Source organism: Dipodomys merriami, unplaced genomic scaffold (assembly GCF_024711535.1).
Source record: "Dipodomys merriami isolate MVZ:Mamm:240054 unplaced genomic scaffold, mDipMer1.0.p SCAF_57, whole genome shotgun sequence".
NCBI classification, from domain to species: Eukaryota; Metazoa; Chordata; class Mammalia; order Rodentia; family Heteromyidae; genus Dipodomys; species Dipodomys merriami.
The window spans coordinates 2093183-2112856 of NW_027206146.1; the positions used below are offsets into that span (position 1 = coordinate 2093183).

The 19674-nt window shown below is 44.4% G+C and overlaps 1 protein-coding gene across 1 annotated transcript; it reads right to left on the minus strand.

Moving 5' to 3' along the window:
• Positions 1-90: 90 nt before the first annotated feature.
• Znf606 (zinc finger protein 606) lies at positions 91-19674 on the minus strand. The gene is made up of 7 exons (XM_070000712.1): positions 19593-19674; positions 18341-18409; positions 17493-17549; positions 16931-17019; positions 9499-9625; positions 9155-9250; positions 91-3272 (listed from the first exon to the last, which is right to left on the minus strand). Exons 2-7 carry the CDS (start codon positions 18369-18371, stop codon positions 1312-1314), a joined length of 2361 nt encoding a protein of 786 aa, XP_069856813.1. The 5' UTR covers positions 18372-18409; positions 19593-19674; the 3' UTR covers positions 91-1311.

A 19674-nucleotide genomic window follows, 5' to 3' on the forward strand; every position in this document is an offset into this window, starting at 1 on the left:
TCATATACCAAGGGGAAAACAGCTCTGTTTTACCAGAAACCTTTTGGGACACAGGAGCCAGGAACTTAACTTCTCATTGCTCAGGATTTTCTTATATTTTATTATCAAACCTTTAGTTACAAAAAGCACTGAACAAAACTGAGAAAAAATATTAGGGAAAAACATCACTGGAGAGACAGCATTACACAGTGGTTAGAAAGATAAATTTAGCTCCACTCATTACTAGCTATGGCCCTTGGGTAGGTTCCCATCATCTCTATTTCAGTTTCCCTATTTGTACAACTGGGTAGTACCTAAATCAGAATTAAGGGGATTTCACAAATTAATATCTAAAAATAAATCACATAAAATGAGGCCTACCACATGGTAAGCACTATAGGTACTTGTGAAACAAACCAAAAACTTTTTTCTTCAATAAACTGGGCTAATTTCTCCATGATCTAACAGGTCCTTCCTCCATATACATTTATTTAGACTTGTTATGGTAGATATGTACAGACAATTATATGTCCTTTCTATCCCTTCATGTTATATATATTGCTGTAATGTTCATAATTATAATAGACCAAATTACATCTAAACCAAATTACAAACTAACTGCTCAACAACTGCAGTGAACACTGCAATGGACACTGACACAATGGGTTATTATCACCTTTGTCCTAACACCAGTCCTAGTTCTAGGTGACAACCTTTCCATCATTAGTAACTTCATTTACTAAGCTGTTTTTAAGGAGGTTAATCTTGAGCAACAGTAAATACCCTATTCAATACTATACTATTTTCTTCCTTAAATTCGGATTAGTATTCCATATTTTATCTCCTAAAGAGCACCTAGATTCCCCCTTTAAGTAGAAAAATCTATCTGTATTTATAGGATTATGCACAAAATGTTATTATAAAGCTTTCCATCCAACCTTCTAGCAAGATGAAAAACAATCTATTTCCCATCATTAATACTTTGTCAATATAAAGATTTCCACTTAACAATGCACACTGATCTACAAAGAAGGAAGTCCTTGCTAAGTAAAACTTCATTCCTAAATCTTGTTCCTAAAGTTTAGGACATGTGGGGAATATACAGCTTTCTCCTCTAAAATTATCTGGTGCTGAATAAGGGCTATATAACCGTGGAAAGCTTTTCTGTTCTTTTCCTTCATAAGGTTTCTTCTAAAGGCATTTTCTATTAAATAATAAAGGTAGAAGTTTTACTGAATTTTCAGTAAGAAACTTTCCATTTTGTTTATACTAATAGGGTTATTTTTCAATGCTTTATGAAATGTATATTGAACCAAAACTCTCTGAATCCTATTATAGTTTCTCTTCACTGTGGTTCCTCTGGTGTTGGAGCAGGGCCGAGTGACCACTGAAAGCCCGTCCACAGTCATTGCATATAAAGCGTTTCTCTCCATTGTGCATTCTCTGATGGATAATCAGGGAAGAGTTCTTACAGAACGCTTTCTCACAGTGACTGCATTTGTAGGGTTTTTCTCCAGTGTGGTTTCTTAGGTGTACAATAAGGGAAGAACTCTCATTAAATGCCTTTCCACACTCATTACATCTGTATGGTTTCTCTCCAGTATGAGTTCTCCGGTGTGCAATGAGGTGAGAACTACAGTTAAAGGACCTGTCACACTGATTACATTTATAGGGCTTCTCTCCAGTGTGAATTCTCCGATGAGCCACAAGGTGACAGCTCTGACTGAAGGATTTCCCACATTTATTACATTCATATGGTTTTTCCCCAGTATGTGTTCTTTGGTGCCTAACAAGGTGAGCCATCTGGCTACAGGACTTTCCACATTTATTGCATTCATAGGGCTTAATTCCAGAATGAATTATTTCATGCTTAGTAAGGGCTGAACGCTCTCTGAAAGCTTTGCCACATTCCTGACAATTGTAGGGTTTCTCTCCTGTGTGAGTTCTCTGATGGGCAATAAGATGGGAGCTCCAGCTAAAGGACTTTCCGCACTCAGTACATTTATATGGTTTTGCTCCAGAATGTGTTCTTTCATGTTTACTAAGGGCTGAATAATCTCTAAAAGCCTTTTCACATTCGTCACATTTAAAGGGCTTTTCTCCAGTGTGCATCCTCATATGGGCAATAAGATGAGAGCTCCAACTGAAAGATTTTCCACATTCAGTACATTCAAAAGGCTTTTCTCCAGTATGAGTTCTCTGATGTCCAATGAGGTGGGAGTTCCAGTTGAAAGATTTCCCACATTCGTTACAAACATAAGGTTTCTCTCCTGTATGAATTCTCTTGTGTACAATGAGATGAGAATTCCAGCTGAAGGCTTTTCCACACTTGTTACATTCATAAGGTTTTATTCCAGTGTGAGTCCGTTCATGTTTAGTAAGGGCTGAACGATTCCTAAAAGCTTTTCCACATTTATCACATTCATAGGGTTTTTCTCCAGTATGAGCTTTATGTTGGATAAGATAGGAGCTCCAGATGAAAGATCTTCCACATTCATTATACTCATAAGGTTTCTCTGCAGTATAAGCACTTGTGTGTTGAGTAAGGAATGAGTCATACCCAAAGACTTTCTCCCACTCGTTGTATTTATAAGCTTTCTCTGTAGGACCAATTTTTTGATGCTCCATAAAGGATGAGAAGTAGAAGATATTCTCATATTCTTTGTAGTCACACTGGTTTTCTCTGCTATGAAGTGTTGGATGTTCATTAAATGATGGGCTCCGGTTAAAGACTTGATGGCATTCTTTATATTCATAGAGTTTTTCTCCTGTGTGCATCCCTTTACCATCCCCAAAATGTATTATGTGGTTGAAAGACTTAACAGCATCTGCACATTTTAAAAGATTATCTCCAGTCTTCATTCTTGCAGAGTGAATAGGTGGAATGGACTGGTAGAGGGCTTTGTCATGATCAGTATTTTCACAGCTAACCTTATCTGCACACATTATGGCTGAGTTGTATTTCCAACTTTCAGCATGTGTTTCAGGCTTATAGAAGTGTTCTAACTGAGAAACTCTCTGAGATGGAACAAAAGTTAAACTCTGGCTATACTCTGTCCCAAATCCACAGAATTCAGAACCTCTTTGGGACAGTACTTGTTTTTGCATGAAGACCATCTGCCTCATCGCTGTACTCTGGTTCATTTCTAGCTGGTCTTTACATCCCCAAACTCCTAACCTGGAAAACCAAGGCTCATCCCATATGTATCGTTCCAACTTCATGCCACAGGGTTGCTCTTCAAAAACACTCTGTGTTGGGATCAGTGATTTGCTTTCAAGACTTCTCATCCATTCTGAAACAACAAGAAAGCTGTTAGTACACAGAGAAAGACTGGGATAGAGTGGAAATAGTTTCGTATTATTAAAAGCAAGAGTAAATTTGTTTTCAATTACAGACTTGAAACCCAGAGAATTATCAAAATACAGAATATGAAAAGTGTTAGATAATTAACCAGAGAATGTAAACAAGTTTTTAAAAAAGGAAAAGAGGATCAGAAAGCCAGTGAAATTTTTGTTTGACTGTAGTTTTGGGGCTTGAACTGAGGGCTTGGGCTCTATCACTGAGCATTTGTGCTCAAGGCTAATGCTCTACCACTTGAGCGACAGCTCCATTTCTACCTTTTTGTGTTTTTTTTTGTAGTTTAGGGGTGACAAGAGGCTTATGGACTTTCCTGCCCAGTTTCCAACCACAATCCTCAGATCTCAATCACCTGAGTAGCTAGGATGACAGATGCAAGCCACTAGTGTCCATTGAGGACCAGAATTTAAGGTATAGAAGAGTTCACTTCAGGGCTAAGATACTCAAACCTTGTACAACACAAAGATGGCCTGTTTAATGCCTGGCCCTTGGCCACCTCAAGAACTGAGACCTTGAAAGATGGTAAATGCTAAGACATCTCTGTATGTTCAATGCCTTTAGTATACTATACCAATTTCTCTAGATAGTCTGTGAAAACACTGTCACTGATAGTGACACCCTTGTGGGTGTGCCTCTATGGCCAATCCCTCTCCATAAATACCTTGGACATTCACTTAAATCTCAGGCAAGGTTGTGGGAAAATACTAATGGACACTTATACCACACTTCCTCTGGACCTAGCTCCATGTACTTTTCACTCTGCCAATGTTGCACTGTATCCTTTCAGTGTAATAAACTAACATTAAGGATCACTTTTGAGCTTGAGTCATCCTAGTAAATCACTGAACTTGGATAGTCTTGGAGACCCCCAATAAATGGACCCAGTAAATGCTATTAAGGCAAAAAAAAAGTAACAAAGGCTGATAACATGGCTGGGATGTGGCTCAGGGGAGGCTTACCCAGCAGGCACAAGACCCTGTGTGTGGTCCCTAATGCTACAGGGTGGGGGATGATGAGTACTCAGGCCCCTGGCAAGTAATATTTAAATTAAAAAATGAGGAGTATTTAAAAAAAGTTATTATTAAAGACAAGACTTTGAGTCAGGATGTTACCTATGATAAAATGCTATTGCATTATTTCCTATTCCTCTGAGTCCAATCAAGCACACACGGTTTAGCTGGCTGCTTTTGGCTCATGCCTGTAATCCAACCTACTTGGGAGGTTAAAAATTCAAGGATAGAGATTCAAAGCCAATCCAAGCAGAAAAGTTCACAAGACAACCCACCCCCCCCCCAAAAAAAAACTGGGCACAGTAGTGTGTTCTGTCATTCTAAGCTATGTGGGAGGCTAAAAATGTGAGGATTATGGTTCCAGGCTAGCCCAAGCAAAAAAGTCTGTGAAATTAGTTCAACAGAAAGAATGTAGGAATAGTGGCTTGTGCCTATCTATCATCCAGCTACAATGGGAAGCCTAAATAGATGGATTACAGACCAGATATGCTGATAGGCAGGCAGAGAGAACCTATCTCAAAAACAATCAGTCCAAAAAGGGCTAGAAGCATTGCTCAGAAATAGAGTGCTTTCCTGGAGCTGGGAAGGTGGCTCAGTGGTAGAGTGCTTGCCTCACATGCATGAGGCCCTGGGTTCAATTCCTCAGCACCATATAAGCAGAAAAAAAAAACCAGAAGTGGTGCTGTGGCTCAAGTGGTAGGGCACTAGCCTTGAATTGAAGAACTGAGAGACAGTGCCCAGGCACAGAGTTCAGCCCCCACAACTGACCAAAAAAAAATGAAAAAGAAAAAACAGAGCACCTTCCTGACAAGCATGAGGCCAAGTCCAAACCACCAAAATAAACCAACAAAAAAGAACACAAGATATACCAGTTCAAAGGGAAAATAGCATCATGGCTTAAGGATACCTACCCCTAAGGTGATAATTCCTCAGAATAGAATACTACAAAATCACCTTTAGAACAATAACACAAGGGGCTGGGAAGGTGGCTCAGTGGTAGAGCGCTTGCCTTGCATGCTCAAGGCCCTGGGTTCAATTCCTTAGCACCATATAAGCAAAAAGAAAAAGCCAGAAGTGGCGCTGTGGCTCAAGTGGTAGAGCACTAGCCTTGAGCTGAAGAGCTGAGGGACAGCGCCCAGGCCCAGAATTCAGGCCCACGACCAGACCCCCCCCCCCAAAAAAAAAAGAACAGCTGGGCACTGGTGGCTCATGCCTGTAATCCTAGCTACTCAGGAGGCTGAGATCTGAGGATCTCGGTTCAAAGCCAGCCCGGGCAGGAGAGACCTTGAGACTCCTATCTCCAATAAACCACCAGAAAACCGGAAGTGGCGCTGTAGCTCAAGTGGTAGAGCGCTTGCCTTGAGCTGAAGAGCAGAGGGACAGCGCCCAGGCCCAGAGTTCAAGGCCCACGACAGACAAAAAAAAACAAAACAAAACAAAACAAAAGACAATGACACAAGACAGATTAGAATGATAGCATAGATGATCAAACAGCCTTAGGAATTAGTCTGATAATCTTTATTTAAAAGCTGGCTCTGCCACTATCCTTGATGGCCTTTCCTGATAGTTGAATGAGAATGAATCCCACAAAATACCTAACAAATTACTTGTATCAGCAGCAATATACTATTGCTGCCAAGGGGTCAACCTTCCAATAACCAAACAAGTCTGTATTAGTTCCCTACTGCTATTGTGACAACTCATCAAATGTTTAATGGTTCACAATAACAGATTTATCATCATATAGATCTGGGAAGTCAGTATTCCAGAATGGCTCTCACTGGGAAAAAAAAGTAAAGCAATAAGCAGAAATGAGCTGTTTCCAGAAGCTCCAGGGAAAACCACTTCTGGATTCTAGAACCTGCTCGTATTCTTTGGCTTACAGAACCTCCATTTTCAGAACAAATCACCTCAGCCTCTATTTCTATCATAACATCTCCCCTTGGGGATCTCAGACCCATTTGGCTCACCTTAAAAAGAAAAGGAAATTGTGGTGCTGAGAATCAAACCAAGGGCCTTGTACAAGTGAATCAAGTTCTCATTCACTGAGCAGCCTGCCCAGTCATGACTGTTTTTGGGGGGGAGGGGTTTCAGTCACAGGGCTTGACTCTGAGCCTGGGCACTGTCCCTCAGCTCTTCAGCTCAAGGGTAGTGCTCCACCACTTGAGCCACAGTGCTACTTCCTGTTTTCTGAGTGGATTATTGGAGATAAGAGTCTCATGGAGGGGCTGGGAAGGTGGCTCAGTGGTATAGCACTTGCATGCATGAGGCCCTGGTTCGATTCCTCAGCACCACATAAGCAGAAAAAAAAAGCCGGAAGTCGCGCTGTGGCTCAAGTGGTAGAGTGCTAGCCTTGAGCTGAAGAGCTGAGGGAGAGTGCCCAGGCCCAGAGTTCAGGCCCCACGACCAGACACCCCCCCCCCCAAAAAAAAAAAAAGAGTCTCATGGACTTTTCTTATCCGGGCTGGCTTTAAACCATGATCCTCAGATCTCAGCCTCCTGAGTAGCTAGCATTACAGGCGTGAGCCACCTGCGTCCAGCTATGCCTGGTTCTTATAAGGATCCTTGTGATTACATTTATACCCAGATATCCCAGGATAATCTCTCTATCTCAAGATCCATAACTTATTCATACCTGAAAAGCCCCCTTTTCCATATGAGGTACAATATTCACAAATTATGGAGACTGGGGCATGATCATCTAATGAGATAGTCACGGTTTATTGCTCTCACCTGTCACTATAGCTACAAAGGAAGCATAAATAGGATGATCACAATCTAGCTCAGCCCATGTGTAAATTTGAGACCCTATTTGAAAAAAAAACAAAAGTCCAAACATCGGAGTTATAGCTCAAATATTAAAACACCTATATAGTAAATCCAAGACCTTGAATTCAAACTCCAGTACCCACCCCCCAAAAAAAATCTAGGTATGGTGGCACATGCCTATATTCTCTCAGATACTTGGGAGGATAAGTCAGGACAACTGCAGTTGAGGCCAGCTCTGGGCAAAAATACAAGAGTAAAATAAAAATAGTTGTGATTATGGCTCAAGTGTTAAATCAAGTGCAAGAACCTGAGTCCAAACTTCATCTCCCAAACAGAAAGATACACATATGAAAAATAATTTACATATTCTTATATATTGTAGTAACATAAAGAAATTCTATAAGAGCCAAGTACTGATAGGTCATGGCTAAAATCCTAGCTACTCAGAAGGTATAAATCTGAGGTTCAAGGTTTGTTTTCAATTTTGTTTTGTTTTATTGGTTCGTCCGAGAGCCTGAACTCTTTTTTTTTTCTGGGGGTCCGGTCGTGGGGCCTGAACTCTGGGCTTGGGCACTGTCCCTCAGCGCTTCAGCTCAAGGCTAGCGCTCTACCACTTAAGCCACAACGCTACTTCCGGCTTTTTTCTTTTTTTGCTTATGTGGTGCTGAGGAATCGAACCCAGGGCCTTGAGCATGCAAGGCAAGCGCTCTACCACTGAGCCACCTTCCCAGCCCTGAGGTTCAAGGTTTGAAGCAAGCCCCCAAACAAAAATCTGTGAGATTCTGGTCTCCCAACTACCCAGCAAAAAGTCAGAAGTAGTGTATGGCTCAAGTAGTAGAATGCCCTCCTTGAGTAAAAAAGCTAAACAAGAGCATAAGGCCCTGAATTCAAGCCATACTACCGGCCAAAAGAAAGGAAAATGGGAAGGGAGGCATCACCCAGAAATGGATGTGTGGAGAGAGCAGGCCAGCCAGCTGAAGAGCCAATCCTGCCACTAATATACAAAAGCCTTAAGTCTTTTAACAGCTGCTGTCATCCAGTTTCTTTTTTTTTTTTTTTGGTTGGTCGTGAGGCCTGAACTCTGGACCTACACGCTGCCCCCTCAGCTCTTCAGCTCAAGGCTAGCGCTCTACCACTTGAGCCACAGCGCCACTTGTGGCTTTTTCTGCTTATGTCATGCTGAGGAATCGAACTCAGGGCCTCATGCATGCACTACCACTGAGCCACCTTCCCAGCCCCATCCACAGCTTCTACTAAGAGGGAATGACCTTCCCTCAATCTTGATCCACAGGAAGAGGAGCCTCTCACCCTAAGGCCTTGGCGCCACAATGGGAAAGACTTCATTCTCATGACTGCATCAGCCTTTTCTCTTTGGATGTAGAATCGATAGGATTTAGAGAATAATAAACAATAAAGCCAGGCACTGGTGGCTCATGACTCTCAGGAGGCTGAGATCTGAGAATCACAGTTCAAAGCCAGCCCTAGAAGGAAAATCCATGAGACTCTATAATCTCCAATAAACCCTCAGAAAACCAGAAGTGGCACTGTGGCTCAAGAGCGCTAGCTTTGAGCTGAAGAGCTGAGAGCTCAGCACACAGGCCTAGAGTTCAAGACCCATGACTGACAAAAAAAAAAGATGAAAACATTCTACCTAGAAGCAAGATTTATGTCAAGTGATTACCTTTGTGTTGGTGGGTAAGAACAACATAAATGAGTATATACTCATTTTAGCTTACACGTCCTCTGTGGCTTTGAGGTGTTTTTGAACCATATGAAATGTTTGTGGCCCTAGGCTACAACTTGGCAATAAAGGAACTAAAAAATTAGAAAATCGACAAAGGAATGAGAAGTCACTTTAGAAAAAGAAAACTGAGACTATGAGTGTCATGAAAAGACCAGACACAAGGGAAGAAAACTCATTACGCAAAAATTACTGTCTTATTAGCAAGGTGAGATATCTTAGTAATAAAGTTTAAGTTTCCACAGCAGGAAAATCAGCACAAGGAATTCTGAATTTATGCAAAAGACAACTTTTCACCTGGATGCGTGCTTTGGGAACACGCTTGTTCCACCAACCATGGCTCTCCTCCTTGTTCCAATAGGGAGATGACCTCAGGCTTGGTGATCTGATTCCCTATGTGTGGAAGAAAAACACGAGGTTTGGGTTCCAGGCTTCACAGGACCCAGAGGAAGCTTCCCTTGCCTATTTGTTTCTCATGGTCAGAACCAGCACTGCTGTATGTACTTTGTCAACCTTAGGAATTCTGTCTCAGGGTCTCAGGGCTCAAGATCATCTCAGCCCTTCTGAGACTCAACCCCTTTTCTGGAGGAGTGGCTGAAGGCATTGCATCAGCTTCATTTACTTTGGGTGCACTGCCTTACCCACAGACAGGAGGTGCCCGTAGGTCTCCAGCATCACATCGCGGTACAGAGTCCTCTGAACAAGGTTCAATTGCCTCCACTCTTCTTGGGTGAAGTCTACAGCCACATCTTTGAAGGTTACTGGTTCCTAAAAAGAGCACACATGTTCCTTCTCAGCCTGAGGCTACCCCCTCCAAATGTTTCTGGGGACAGAGTGAGGCTGAAAGCCCTAGGGGAAAGAGAAGGTATTAGAGAAGGTCCGGTACATAATCAAGATCATGACAGATGCAGATCAGGTCTCAATGAAGAACAACCAATGCCCAACATTTGGGATATTTGTGGGTGTTGTCCTGGGGCTTGAACTCAGGGCTTGGGCACTGTCACTGAGCTTTTTGCTCGACTGGCACTCTACCACTTGTGCCACAGTGCCACTTCCAGGCTTTTGGTGGTTAATTGGAGATGTCTTCCTATCTAGGCTGGCTTTGAACCTAGATCCTCAGGTCTCAGCCTCCTGTATAGCTAGGATTACAGGTGTGAGCCACCAGTATCTGGCTTGGGATATACTCTGAAGGAATTAAAATACAAAAACCACAGCAAAGATGAGCTCTCCTAGGATTCTGACCCAGTTCTAGAAACTCTGGCCAATGTGGACAAGTTTCCAACATCTCCACTTTTCTGAAAATGCAAACAGTAAGTCCAGGACCAGCAAAGACACAGGCTAAAAACCATGCAGGCTAAAGATCTTGGGTTTTAAGAGTTTTTGTTCCAACATGCGAATTTAGAACCTGGAAAGTGATTCAGACACATATATCTTCCCGGGCTCAGAAAGGAAGCTTCCATTCACAAATAACCTCAACCCAAGAACCCAAAGAGTGGAACTAAGGATAAGCAAGATGGCCCAAAGCAGCCTGGGCCAAGGGGCTCAGGTACAGTAGCTGCACTAAAGTGGAATAAAATCCACACTTGTGGGTTCTATTCTGCCCTGTAATATCAATTATTGGGAGGACAAGGCAAGGTAGCTTTAGCTCACAAGTTCAAGACCAGCTTTGGCAACATAGCAAGATTCACATTTCAAAAACTAAGCCAGGCACTGAGATTAAAAGGCATGCATCACTGTGCTCTACATGTACCTGTGTTAAAGGCCAGTCTGAACTATATAGCAAGTTTGAGGCCAGCCTTACCTTCAGAATAATAAAAAAAAAAAAAAAATGAAAACTTAATCTCCAAAAAAATTAAGTGAATAAAATCCAAACCAATGCTTTTAGAAAATATGGAGCCAAGAAACAACAGGATAAAGTGAATAAGCAGGGCTGGGAATGTGGCTTAGTGGTAGAGTACTTACCTAGCATGCAAGCCCTGGGTCGATTCCTTAGTACCACATAGACAGAAATGGCACTGTGGCTCAAGTGGTAGAGCGCTAGCCTTGTGCTGAAGAGCTGAGGGACAGCGCCCAGGCCCTGAGTTCAAGCCCCATGAATGACAAAAGAAAAAGAAAAAAACTTGCTAGGTGAACACTCTCCCTCATTAGAGCAAATCGAGGCCTCACCTCAAGGGTGCTCAGAGGACACTGTAAATACCAACAGTTTAGAATTGCAAATGAGAATCAAACTACCAGTCTGTTGGGAAGAGACAAGGGAAGACAGAGGTCCAGTCTCTTATGTATAGGCAAGGGAGCCTCCCAGGTAGGAAGCCTCCTGATGCTATGGGGTAAGGGTGCCAAACAGTGAAGGGTTCACCTCCCGGGGATGAGCAGGGGGGTCTTCAGTCCCACAGAAGGCCCTGTGGGCCTCACGTCTTTGGTCCCACAGGAGGCCCTGTGGACCTCACATCTACGGTCCCACAGGAAGCCCCATGGGCCTCACATCCTCGGTCCCACAGGAGGCCCCATGGGCCTCATGTCTTCGGTCCCACAGGAAGCCCCTGGACCTCCATCTTCAGTCCCACAGGAAAACCTCCATCTTCAGTCCCACAGGAAAACCCATGGGCCTCACATCTTCAGTTCCATAGGAGACCCAGTGGACCTCCATCTTCAGTCTCACAGGAAGCCCCGTGGGCCTCGCATCTTTGGTCTCACAGGAGGCCCTGTGGGACTTACATCTTCTAATCATATGCTGGGATGGCTTGCAGAGAAGCCTAGAAAAAATCTTCATCAGCATTCTTGCACGTCATTTTGTACATGTACATGCTTCCCTCTGGGCATTCTAAGCATGCCTTGAGTCTGCTCACACACCAGCTGCACACTTAAATCCTATCATGGTCAGAAGGAAGGTCAAAAGTACTGAGCTGGGTCTTAGCTGCCTGTCTAACAGGATCTTGCCTGATGGTTCATCATCTGAGTTTCTTGGATTTGCTCCTTTCGGGAAACCTAGAGCAAGTCATATGGCTTCTCTGACATAATCTTGTTATTGACAGTCTAAAGGGTGTTCTTCCTTTTGTTGGAGACAGGATCCCATTCTGTAGCCTAGCCGGACTGTAACACCTCCTGCTTCAGCATCTCAAGTTGTAGGATTGTAAGTGTACTAGAAATCCCTCACCTATTGTGGAAGTTATGGTCCAGAGACCCTCATGATAGGTGAAAATCCACAAAATAGCATTATATATATATATATATATATATATAATGTATAAATATATACATACACACACATATACACATATCTTAAGGCCTTATAAATACTTACCACTATGCTATGAACTTTTCCCACTCTCTTATTAAGCTTTTTTTTTTTTTTTGGTCAGTCATGGGACTTGTCAGTCTGGGCCTAGGCACTGTCCCTCACCTCTTTAGCTCACTCTACCACTTGAGCAACAGCATCATTTCGTTTTTCTGGTGGTTAATTGGAGATAAGAATCTCAGACTTTTGGGCTGGGAAGGTGGCTCAGTGGTAGAGTGCTTGCCTTGCATGCCTGAGGCCCTGGGTTCAATTCCTCAGCACCACATAAGAAAAAAGAAAAAAGCCGGAAGTGGCGCTGTGGCTCAAGTGGTAGAGTACTAGCCTTGAGCTGGAGAGCTGAGGCAGGCCCCATGACCGGACACCCCCCCCCAAAAAAAAAGAATCTCAGACTTTTGGGGGCTGGGAAGGTGGCTCAGTGGTAGAGAGCGCTTGCCTTGCATGCATGAAGCCCTGGGTTCAATTCCTCAGCACCCCATAAGCAAAAAGGAAAAAGCTGGAAGTGGTGCTGTGGCTCAAGTGGTAGAGCGCTAGCCTTGAGCTGAAGAGCTAAGGGACAGCGCCCAGGGCCAGCTTTCAGGCCTCACGACCGGACCCAAAAAAAAAAAAAAAAGTATCTCAGACTTTCCTACCTGGGCTGGCTTTGAACTATGATCCTCAGATCTCAGCCTCCTGAGTAGCTAGGATTATAGGCATGAGCCAAAGGTGCCCAGTTAGCTCTTATTAAACTTAACATTTTTATGTTTATATTATTTTAGAATTTTTAGGCAAATTAAAATCATAAACATATATACTGCAAAATAGCAAAAACTCTGATACAGAATTAGATATATATATATATTTTTTTAAACCAGTGATACCACAATAAGTATACTGAGATATAGTGAGGGATGACTGTATACAACAAACCCAGATGTTAACATTTTATGCAGCTCTCTGCAGAGAAGAAAAAAAAAACTGGAGTATATCCTCAAGTATGTCAGACATGTTTATAATGCAGAAATACTTAGTAGGTATTTACAAGGATTTGAGAGCATTTCCGTATTTGGGGGTTGAGGGGTGATAGGTTTTTTTAATAGGAGGGAAATTATAACTATTATTTCCTACTGTTTTCTGAAATAGGAGAATCAAAACTCCATCAAGTTGACACTTGACTGACTGACCAACATGTTTCCAAAAGTAGACTTTTCAGATAATGAGGGGATCATAGCACTTGGTGTTTTCAGCTAACAGATGTTTTATTTCAATATGTGTTTAAATTGGAGGGAACCATAAAGGGTCACATACCCCTTTGAGCTCCAGAAGATCTCATTTAATTAAAAACTCAATTCAAGTCCAAGTTACCACAGGGAAAATTCCAAAGTGAGTGTGGGGAGGGGCCACATGCATGTTCTCAGAAATCACAACTCTTCAGACATTAGAGGGTATTGTTAGTTTAATTCTGTTTTATTTTCTCAGCAGTCATTCTAGTGATTCTCAGAAACCCTCACATGAATCAACAGCAGAGTGCAGCAAGGTGATTAGTTAGGCTTCTTCCTAACATTTTATTGTAGCCAACCTCTATTCCCAGGGGACTGATCTGGGCCCCTCTCTGAGGCTGGCCCAGCATCACTGCTGGTGACTCTGCGATGCTCACATCGTAACCGCAGTGAGCTCACCCAGGTTCTGATGCCACATAATCACCACCCTGCATACGCCGTTCAGGCCCTTCGGCTTCCCAGGGACAACAGCTGCCATGCGGGCAGCACACTTTCGATGCACTTCACCTGTCAGCTTTGAAACTGTAGGAGGCTTTATTAATTCCTTATTAATTATGGGATAGGCACACAATTCAGACTTTTAAAAATTTTATCACACAAAAAAAATGTTACAACACTATCTCACACTGGCTTACTTTGTTATTTTAGCTTACAGGTAAAAGTAATGAAACAATTATCCTTTTGACCTTCCATAGCAGGGAGCACATTTATTCAATAGTAAATGTAAATTTCACGTGTTAGAAAAAAAAGAATTTAAAGTCAAGCTGGAGGCATGACTTAAGCAGTAGATGCCTGCCTAGCAAGTGTAATATCCTGAGTTCAAATCTCGTATCACCAAAAATAAATACTTAAAATCTCTCATTTAGAAATATGAAGACAACTGTCAGAAACTGAAAGCAAGAAGTTAAAATGCAGGTGCTTATCATGAAAAGAAATGTCAATGCAGCTGGGCACTAATGGCTCACACCTCTAATCCTAGCTACTCAGGAGGCTGAGATCTGAGGATCATGGTTCAAAGCCGGCCAGAGTAAAAAACTCCATAAGACTCTTATTTCCAATAAACTACTCAAAAAAGACAGAGGCGGAGCTGTGGCTCAAGTTATAGAGTGCTCACCTTGAACAAAAGAAGCTCAGGGACAGTGCCTCGGCTCAGAGTTCAAGTGCCAAGACCAGAAAAAAAAAAAAAAAAAAAAAGGAGAAAAGGAAATGTTAATGTAGACTATGATATGAATAGCCCTTTAAAAGATTACACTAAGTGAAAGAAGCCAGAAACAAAAGGCCATACATTATGATTCCACTTACACAAAAAGTCCAGGACAGGCAAATCCATACACAGAATGGTTAGTGATTTGCCAGGAGCTGGGAGTTGAGGGAAAAGAGACTGACTGACCATGAAATGGATTCAGGATTTCTTTTGAGGTGGAAAAATATTTGAAAATCAGGTATCTGTGAGGGACTCATCATTCTACTATGTTTTAAAAAAAAATGAACTATATAAGTTAAAAGGGTAACTATAATTTCCAGATCATATTTCAATAAACCTACTATTAAAAAAACAAAAGACAGCTGGGCACTATTGGCTCACACCTGTCATCCTAGCTATTCAAGATACTCAAAAGGCTGAGGTCTGAGGATCACGGTTCAAAGCCAGCCCAGGCAAGAAAGTCCAAGAGACTCTTATCTCCAATAAACCACTCAGAAAACAGGAAGTGGTGCTGTGGCTCACAAGGCAGAGCATTCGCCTTGAGCTGAAGAGCTGAGAGATAGTGCCCAGGCCAGAGTTCAAGACCCATAACTGACAAAAAAAGGTTTTAACTATCTATCTTAAAATCTCTTCACTCCAACCTCTATTGCCCTACTTCTCTCAGAAGCCACCACTGGCTCAGCCCTGAAGCCTCTACTCAGGCTTCTTTATTTCTCTCCTATCTTGGTCTCTACCCTGGTCAGACTGAAGCCTGAAATATAAGCCGGCCCCACAGCAGGCTCTCCATCATCAGAAGCACCTTTCTAGCCATATTCTGGATTACAGTATCTCCTGCTTCCATCACTTCTGAGGCTCCTTACTTCCACTGGGATGCAGGGCCCAGCTGGGTTTGTACTGGCCTCTCCAGCCTGCGACCTAAGTCTTCACATCTAGAAATAGATCATACAGTGCACCCTCTGCCCCCAAAACCACAACCATGAAGCTACAGAAGTCAGACCACTGCTCACCTGTTGTGCCTATTTGGCTGATGCCTTTTTTTCTGCCTCCTAATGTTCCAGGCAGCCTCCCCTTCACAGCATCTCTGTGTCTCCACTGATCTCAATACAGACTCCATCTCATCTCCCAAAACATGACTCGGACTGAGTGATATGTTCTCCTGAGACCTCCTTCCAGGTCTCAGGCTTCTAGTGTCCTGCAGGGGATGTGCAGCCCTAGGACAGCCGTGAGCTGTCACTGGCTGAGTGAACAGCCCTGGAAAGGTGCATGAGAGATTTTCATGCCTAGCCTTTTTTCTCACAGCAAGCATGGAGTTACTCCAGTAAGATTAGCCTAAATATGTGGCTCAAGTGATAAGAGTGCTAGCCTTGAGCACAAAGAGGCTCAGAGACAGCACTCAGGTCCTGCATTCAAGGCCCACAACTGACAAAAGATTAGCCTGAATAGGTATTTAGTAAGTAGAAGGAGAAGAGAAAAGGGGGCTGGTCAGCTAAGATGGGTGTGTGTGTGTGTGTGTGTGTGTGTGTGTGTGTGTGTGTGTGTGTGTGTGTGTGTGTGTGTGTGTGTGTGTGTGTGTGTGTGTGTGTGTGTGTGTGTGTGTGTGTGTGTGTGTGTGTGTGTGTGTGTGTGTGTGTGTGTGTGTGTGTGTGTGTGTGTGTGTGTGTGTGTGTGTGTGTGTGTGTCTCCTGGTGCTTGAACTCAGGGACTAAGCACTGTTCCTAAAAAGATGGTTGGTGTGTGTGTGTGTGTGTGTGTGTGTGTGTGTGTGTGTGTGTGTGTGTGTGTGTGTGTGTGTGTGTGTGTGTGTGTGTGTGTGTGTGTGTGTGTGTGTGTGTGTGTGTGTGTGTGTGTGTGTGTGTGTTTGTTTTCTCCTGGTGCTTGAACTCAGGGACTAAGCACTGTTCCTAAATGTTCCTAAATCTTTTCACTCAAGATTGGTGCACTATTACTTGCGCCATATTCCTCCTCCAGCTTTTTGCTGTTTTAATTGAAGGTGAGAGTCTCAAAGACTTTTCTGCCCAGGCTGGCTTTTAACCTTGACCCTCACATCTCAGCCTCCTGAGTAGCTAGAATGATTGTCCTTTCATCCCCAAAACACAGGGTCTTGTGGACTGCGGCAGGCTTGTTGACAATGAGGATCCATATCACGGAAAATGGACTGCATTCTCCCTACTTGCACTCACTTCTGGCTGACTCATTCTTGAACTAGACTCTTGCTGCTGTAACCTGAGAAACCACACTGACTACTTGTCCAAGGAGAACCTAGGTACCCATTCTAGAGCACAGTAACCATTCAGGAAAAACCAGAAGCCCCATCTCACCTGGACCTGGGCTGGTGGGAGCCCAGCTGCCCTCTTCCTATCTTCAGGGATCTCCTCTGCGTGCCAGGAAGGATCTTGAGGACACAAAGCTGGGAAAGAAAAAAGCAATCATGGAGGCAGCTCTTCCTGTTAGAAGCCCATCATTCCAAGGACTGGGGAGCACCAGTCCCTGCCCAAACTCCTCCCCTCGTGAGTGAGAGAAGAGACCCAATCCTCATTCTACAGCTGAAGAAAATGGAGTTCAGAGCAGGTAAGGATATACCTAAAATGTGAATCCCTAACTGACCCCCTATGTACCATCTCTGAGAAGCAGGGTCTGCTCATAAACTGCTGGGCCTGAGCACTTACTGTAATCTTCATGCATTCAATCCTAGCAATGTCCAACTTTATCCCCTAGTTTTCTGATTCCTCCTTGTTCCAACTCAGCAGGGAAACAGAACTAGACCACAAGTCCCCTGCTCTAAAGAAGCACTTAATCTCCAGCTCTGATCACCAGCTCACTACATGAAGAGGCCAGGATAGAACTGCCAACCTAACTGAAGAGTTGGGCCTGTTAACTCACCCCAGGAGGCCCACCGGTCAGCAGCTGCCATCCCCCAGGACTGGTCCAAAAGGGTACCTACACAGAAGAGCCAGGTTTCAACTGTGACATAATCCGGGAGACTAGCATGCAAAAGGAAGCATTCCCACCAATAGGCCTGACAAAAGTTCCAGACACAGAGCCCAAGGACATGAAAATTCCAACATGAACTGGATTTATACAGGAAACGCACAAGCCCAGAGTTCAAGCCCCATAACCACCAAAAAAAAATAAAGTACATAGTAGGAGCTGGGCAGTGGTGGCTCATGCCTGTAATCCTAGCTACTCAGGAGGCTAAGATCTAAGGATCTCAGTTTGAAGCCAGCCCGGTCGGGAAAGTCTATTGAGACTCTTATGCCTAATTAACCACCAATGTTTTGATTTTATTTACTGTGTAACTGTCTTCAAAAACCCCACAATTGGGCTGGGAAGGTGGCTCAGTGGTAGAGCACTTGCCTTGCATGCCTGAGGCCCTGGGTTCGATTCCTCAGCACCACATAAGCACAAAGAAAAAAGCCAGAAATGGTGCTATGGCTCAAGTGGTAGAGCGCTAGCCTTGAGCTGGAGCTGAGGGACAGCACCCAGGCCCAGAGTTCAGGCCCCACGTCCGGACTAAAAAAAAAAAAAAAAAACCCACAAACTGCCAGAATGTGTCTTAGAGTATTTTACAGGACCTGAATACAAAAACTGTACCATTACATTGTCTTTTATACTAATAATTTTCCCCTTAATCACCAATCAGTTCTCATTCAGTGCCAAGAAGACAGACCCTACTTCATCCATTCCTCAGTCCCTCCTCAGCCCTGGAGAAAAACAGGATTTGGACTTACCCCAGCAAGGCCACTGGTTGACTGCTGCCATCCCTGAAGTTTGATCAATCAGGCACCTAGAATACCAACCTAGAGACAGCGGGAAAAGACAAAATTGGTCCTTTCTCACAGAAGATCCAGCAGGAACAAGAAAAGACCTCATCCACAGAAGCAACACAAGACTTCTAGAAAGCACTGAAAAAAAAACTGCATACAATTTATGTCATGACAGAACTATTTTTTTTGGGGGGGGGGGGTCCGGTCGTGGGGCCTGAACTCTTGGCCTGGGTGCTGTCCCTCAGCTCTTCAGCTCAAGGCTAGCACTACTACCACTTGAGCCACAGCGCCACTTCCAACTTTTTTCTTATGTGGTGCTGAGGAATTGAACCCAGGGCCTCAGGCATGCAAGGCAAGCGCTCTACCACTGAGCCACCTTCCCAGCCCCATGAAAGAACTCTTGAAGAGAAAGTTAACCTGTGTGTGTGTGACTCAGTCATCTGACAAAACCACTAAAATCTACATGCAACCCACACGCAGTATCGGTATAGAGCTTGAGCAAAGGGGCAGGGAATGCCTGCAGAATGGGAAGGCTGTCTTTTGATGGAAGTGGACAGCGGCGCACACTTGACGAATACACAAGTCCAGTGATTTGTAAACTTCCTAAGTTCAAATGTAAACATTACGTTGCTATGTACTTTGTTGTACTTCTGCCCCGGAAATAATCCACCTTCAAATCTACCAGACTCAACTCTGCAAGTCCCATCAGTGTTGGGGTCAGAGAGAAGCGTCTGGAAGTCGGAACCCCAACTGCCCGGGTTCCAGGCCCTCTGCAGGACCTGAGTTCTCAGGGCGAGGCAGGGGTTGGCCTCGCGCACGCGTGGCGCTCGGGAGCGGCACGCCCGCGTTCACACTCGCCAGCGCGGACGTGCAAACGAACGCCTCGCGGCTGGGGGAGCGGCGGCGCCACACACGCCCGACCGCAAGGCAGGTGGCCTGTGCTGGGCACCGCTGCTCGAAATGCGACGTCAGGTCTCACGCACGCGCGCGCGCGGCACTTCAAACCGAAGGGAAACTGAGGCAGCGCTCGGCGCCCCACGCTGCGCCCGGTGAGCCATACCGACAGCCGAGCGCCCGGGCACCGGGCTTCCCCGCAGTACGCCTCGGAGGCGCGCCGCCCGGCCGGGGTCGGGGCCGCCGAACCCCGCGCTGCGACGCGGCTGGGACGCCGGCCGGGCGCGAAGGAACAAAGCCAGGTCCGGGGTGCAGGACTCACCCGGGACCGCCCGACCAGGCCAGAAGCAAGGGAGCCGAGGGCGACCGGGGCAGCGAGGCGAACCGGGGGCACCAGGCGCAGC

Excerpts from the sequence above, each read along its gene's own strand:
- Znf606 (XM_070000712.1), bottom strand. The coding sequence starts at position 18,371 with ATGGCAGCAGTCAACCAGTGGCCTTGCTGGG. Across the intron at positions 17,550-18,340 it reads CAACCAGTGGCCTTGCTGGG|GTACCCTTTTGGACCAGTCC; the intron begins GTAAGTCCAAAT and ends TCTTCTGTGTAG. Across the intron at positions 17,020-17,492 it reads TGACCGGTGGGCCTCCTGGG|CTTTGTGTCCTCAAGATCCT; the intron begins GTGAGTTAACAG and ends TTTCTTTCCCAG.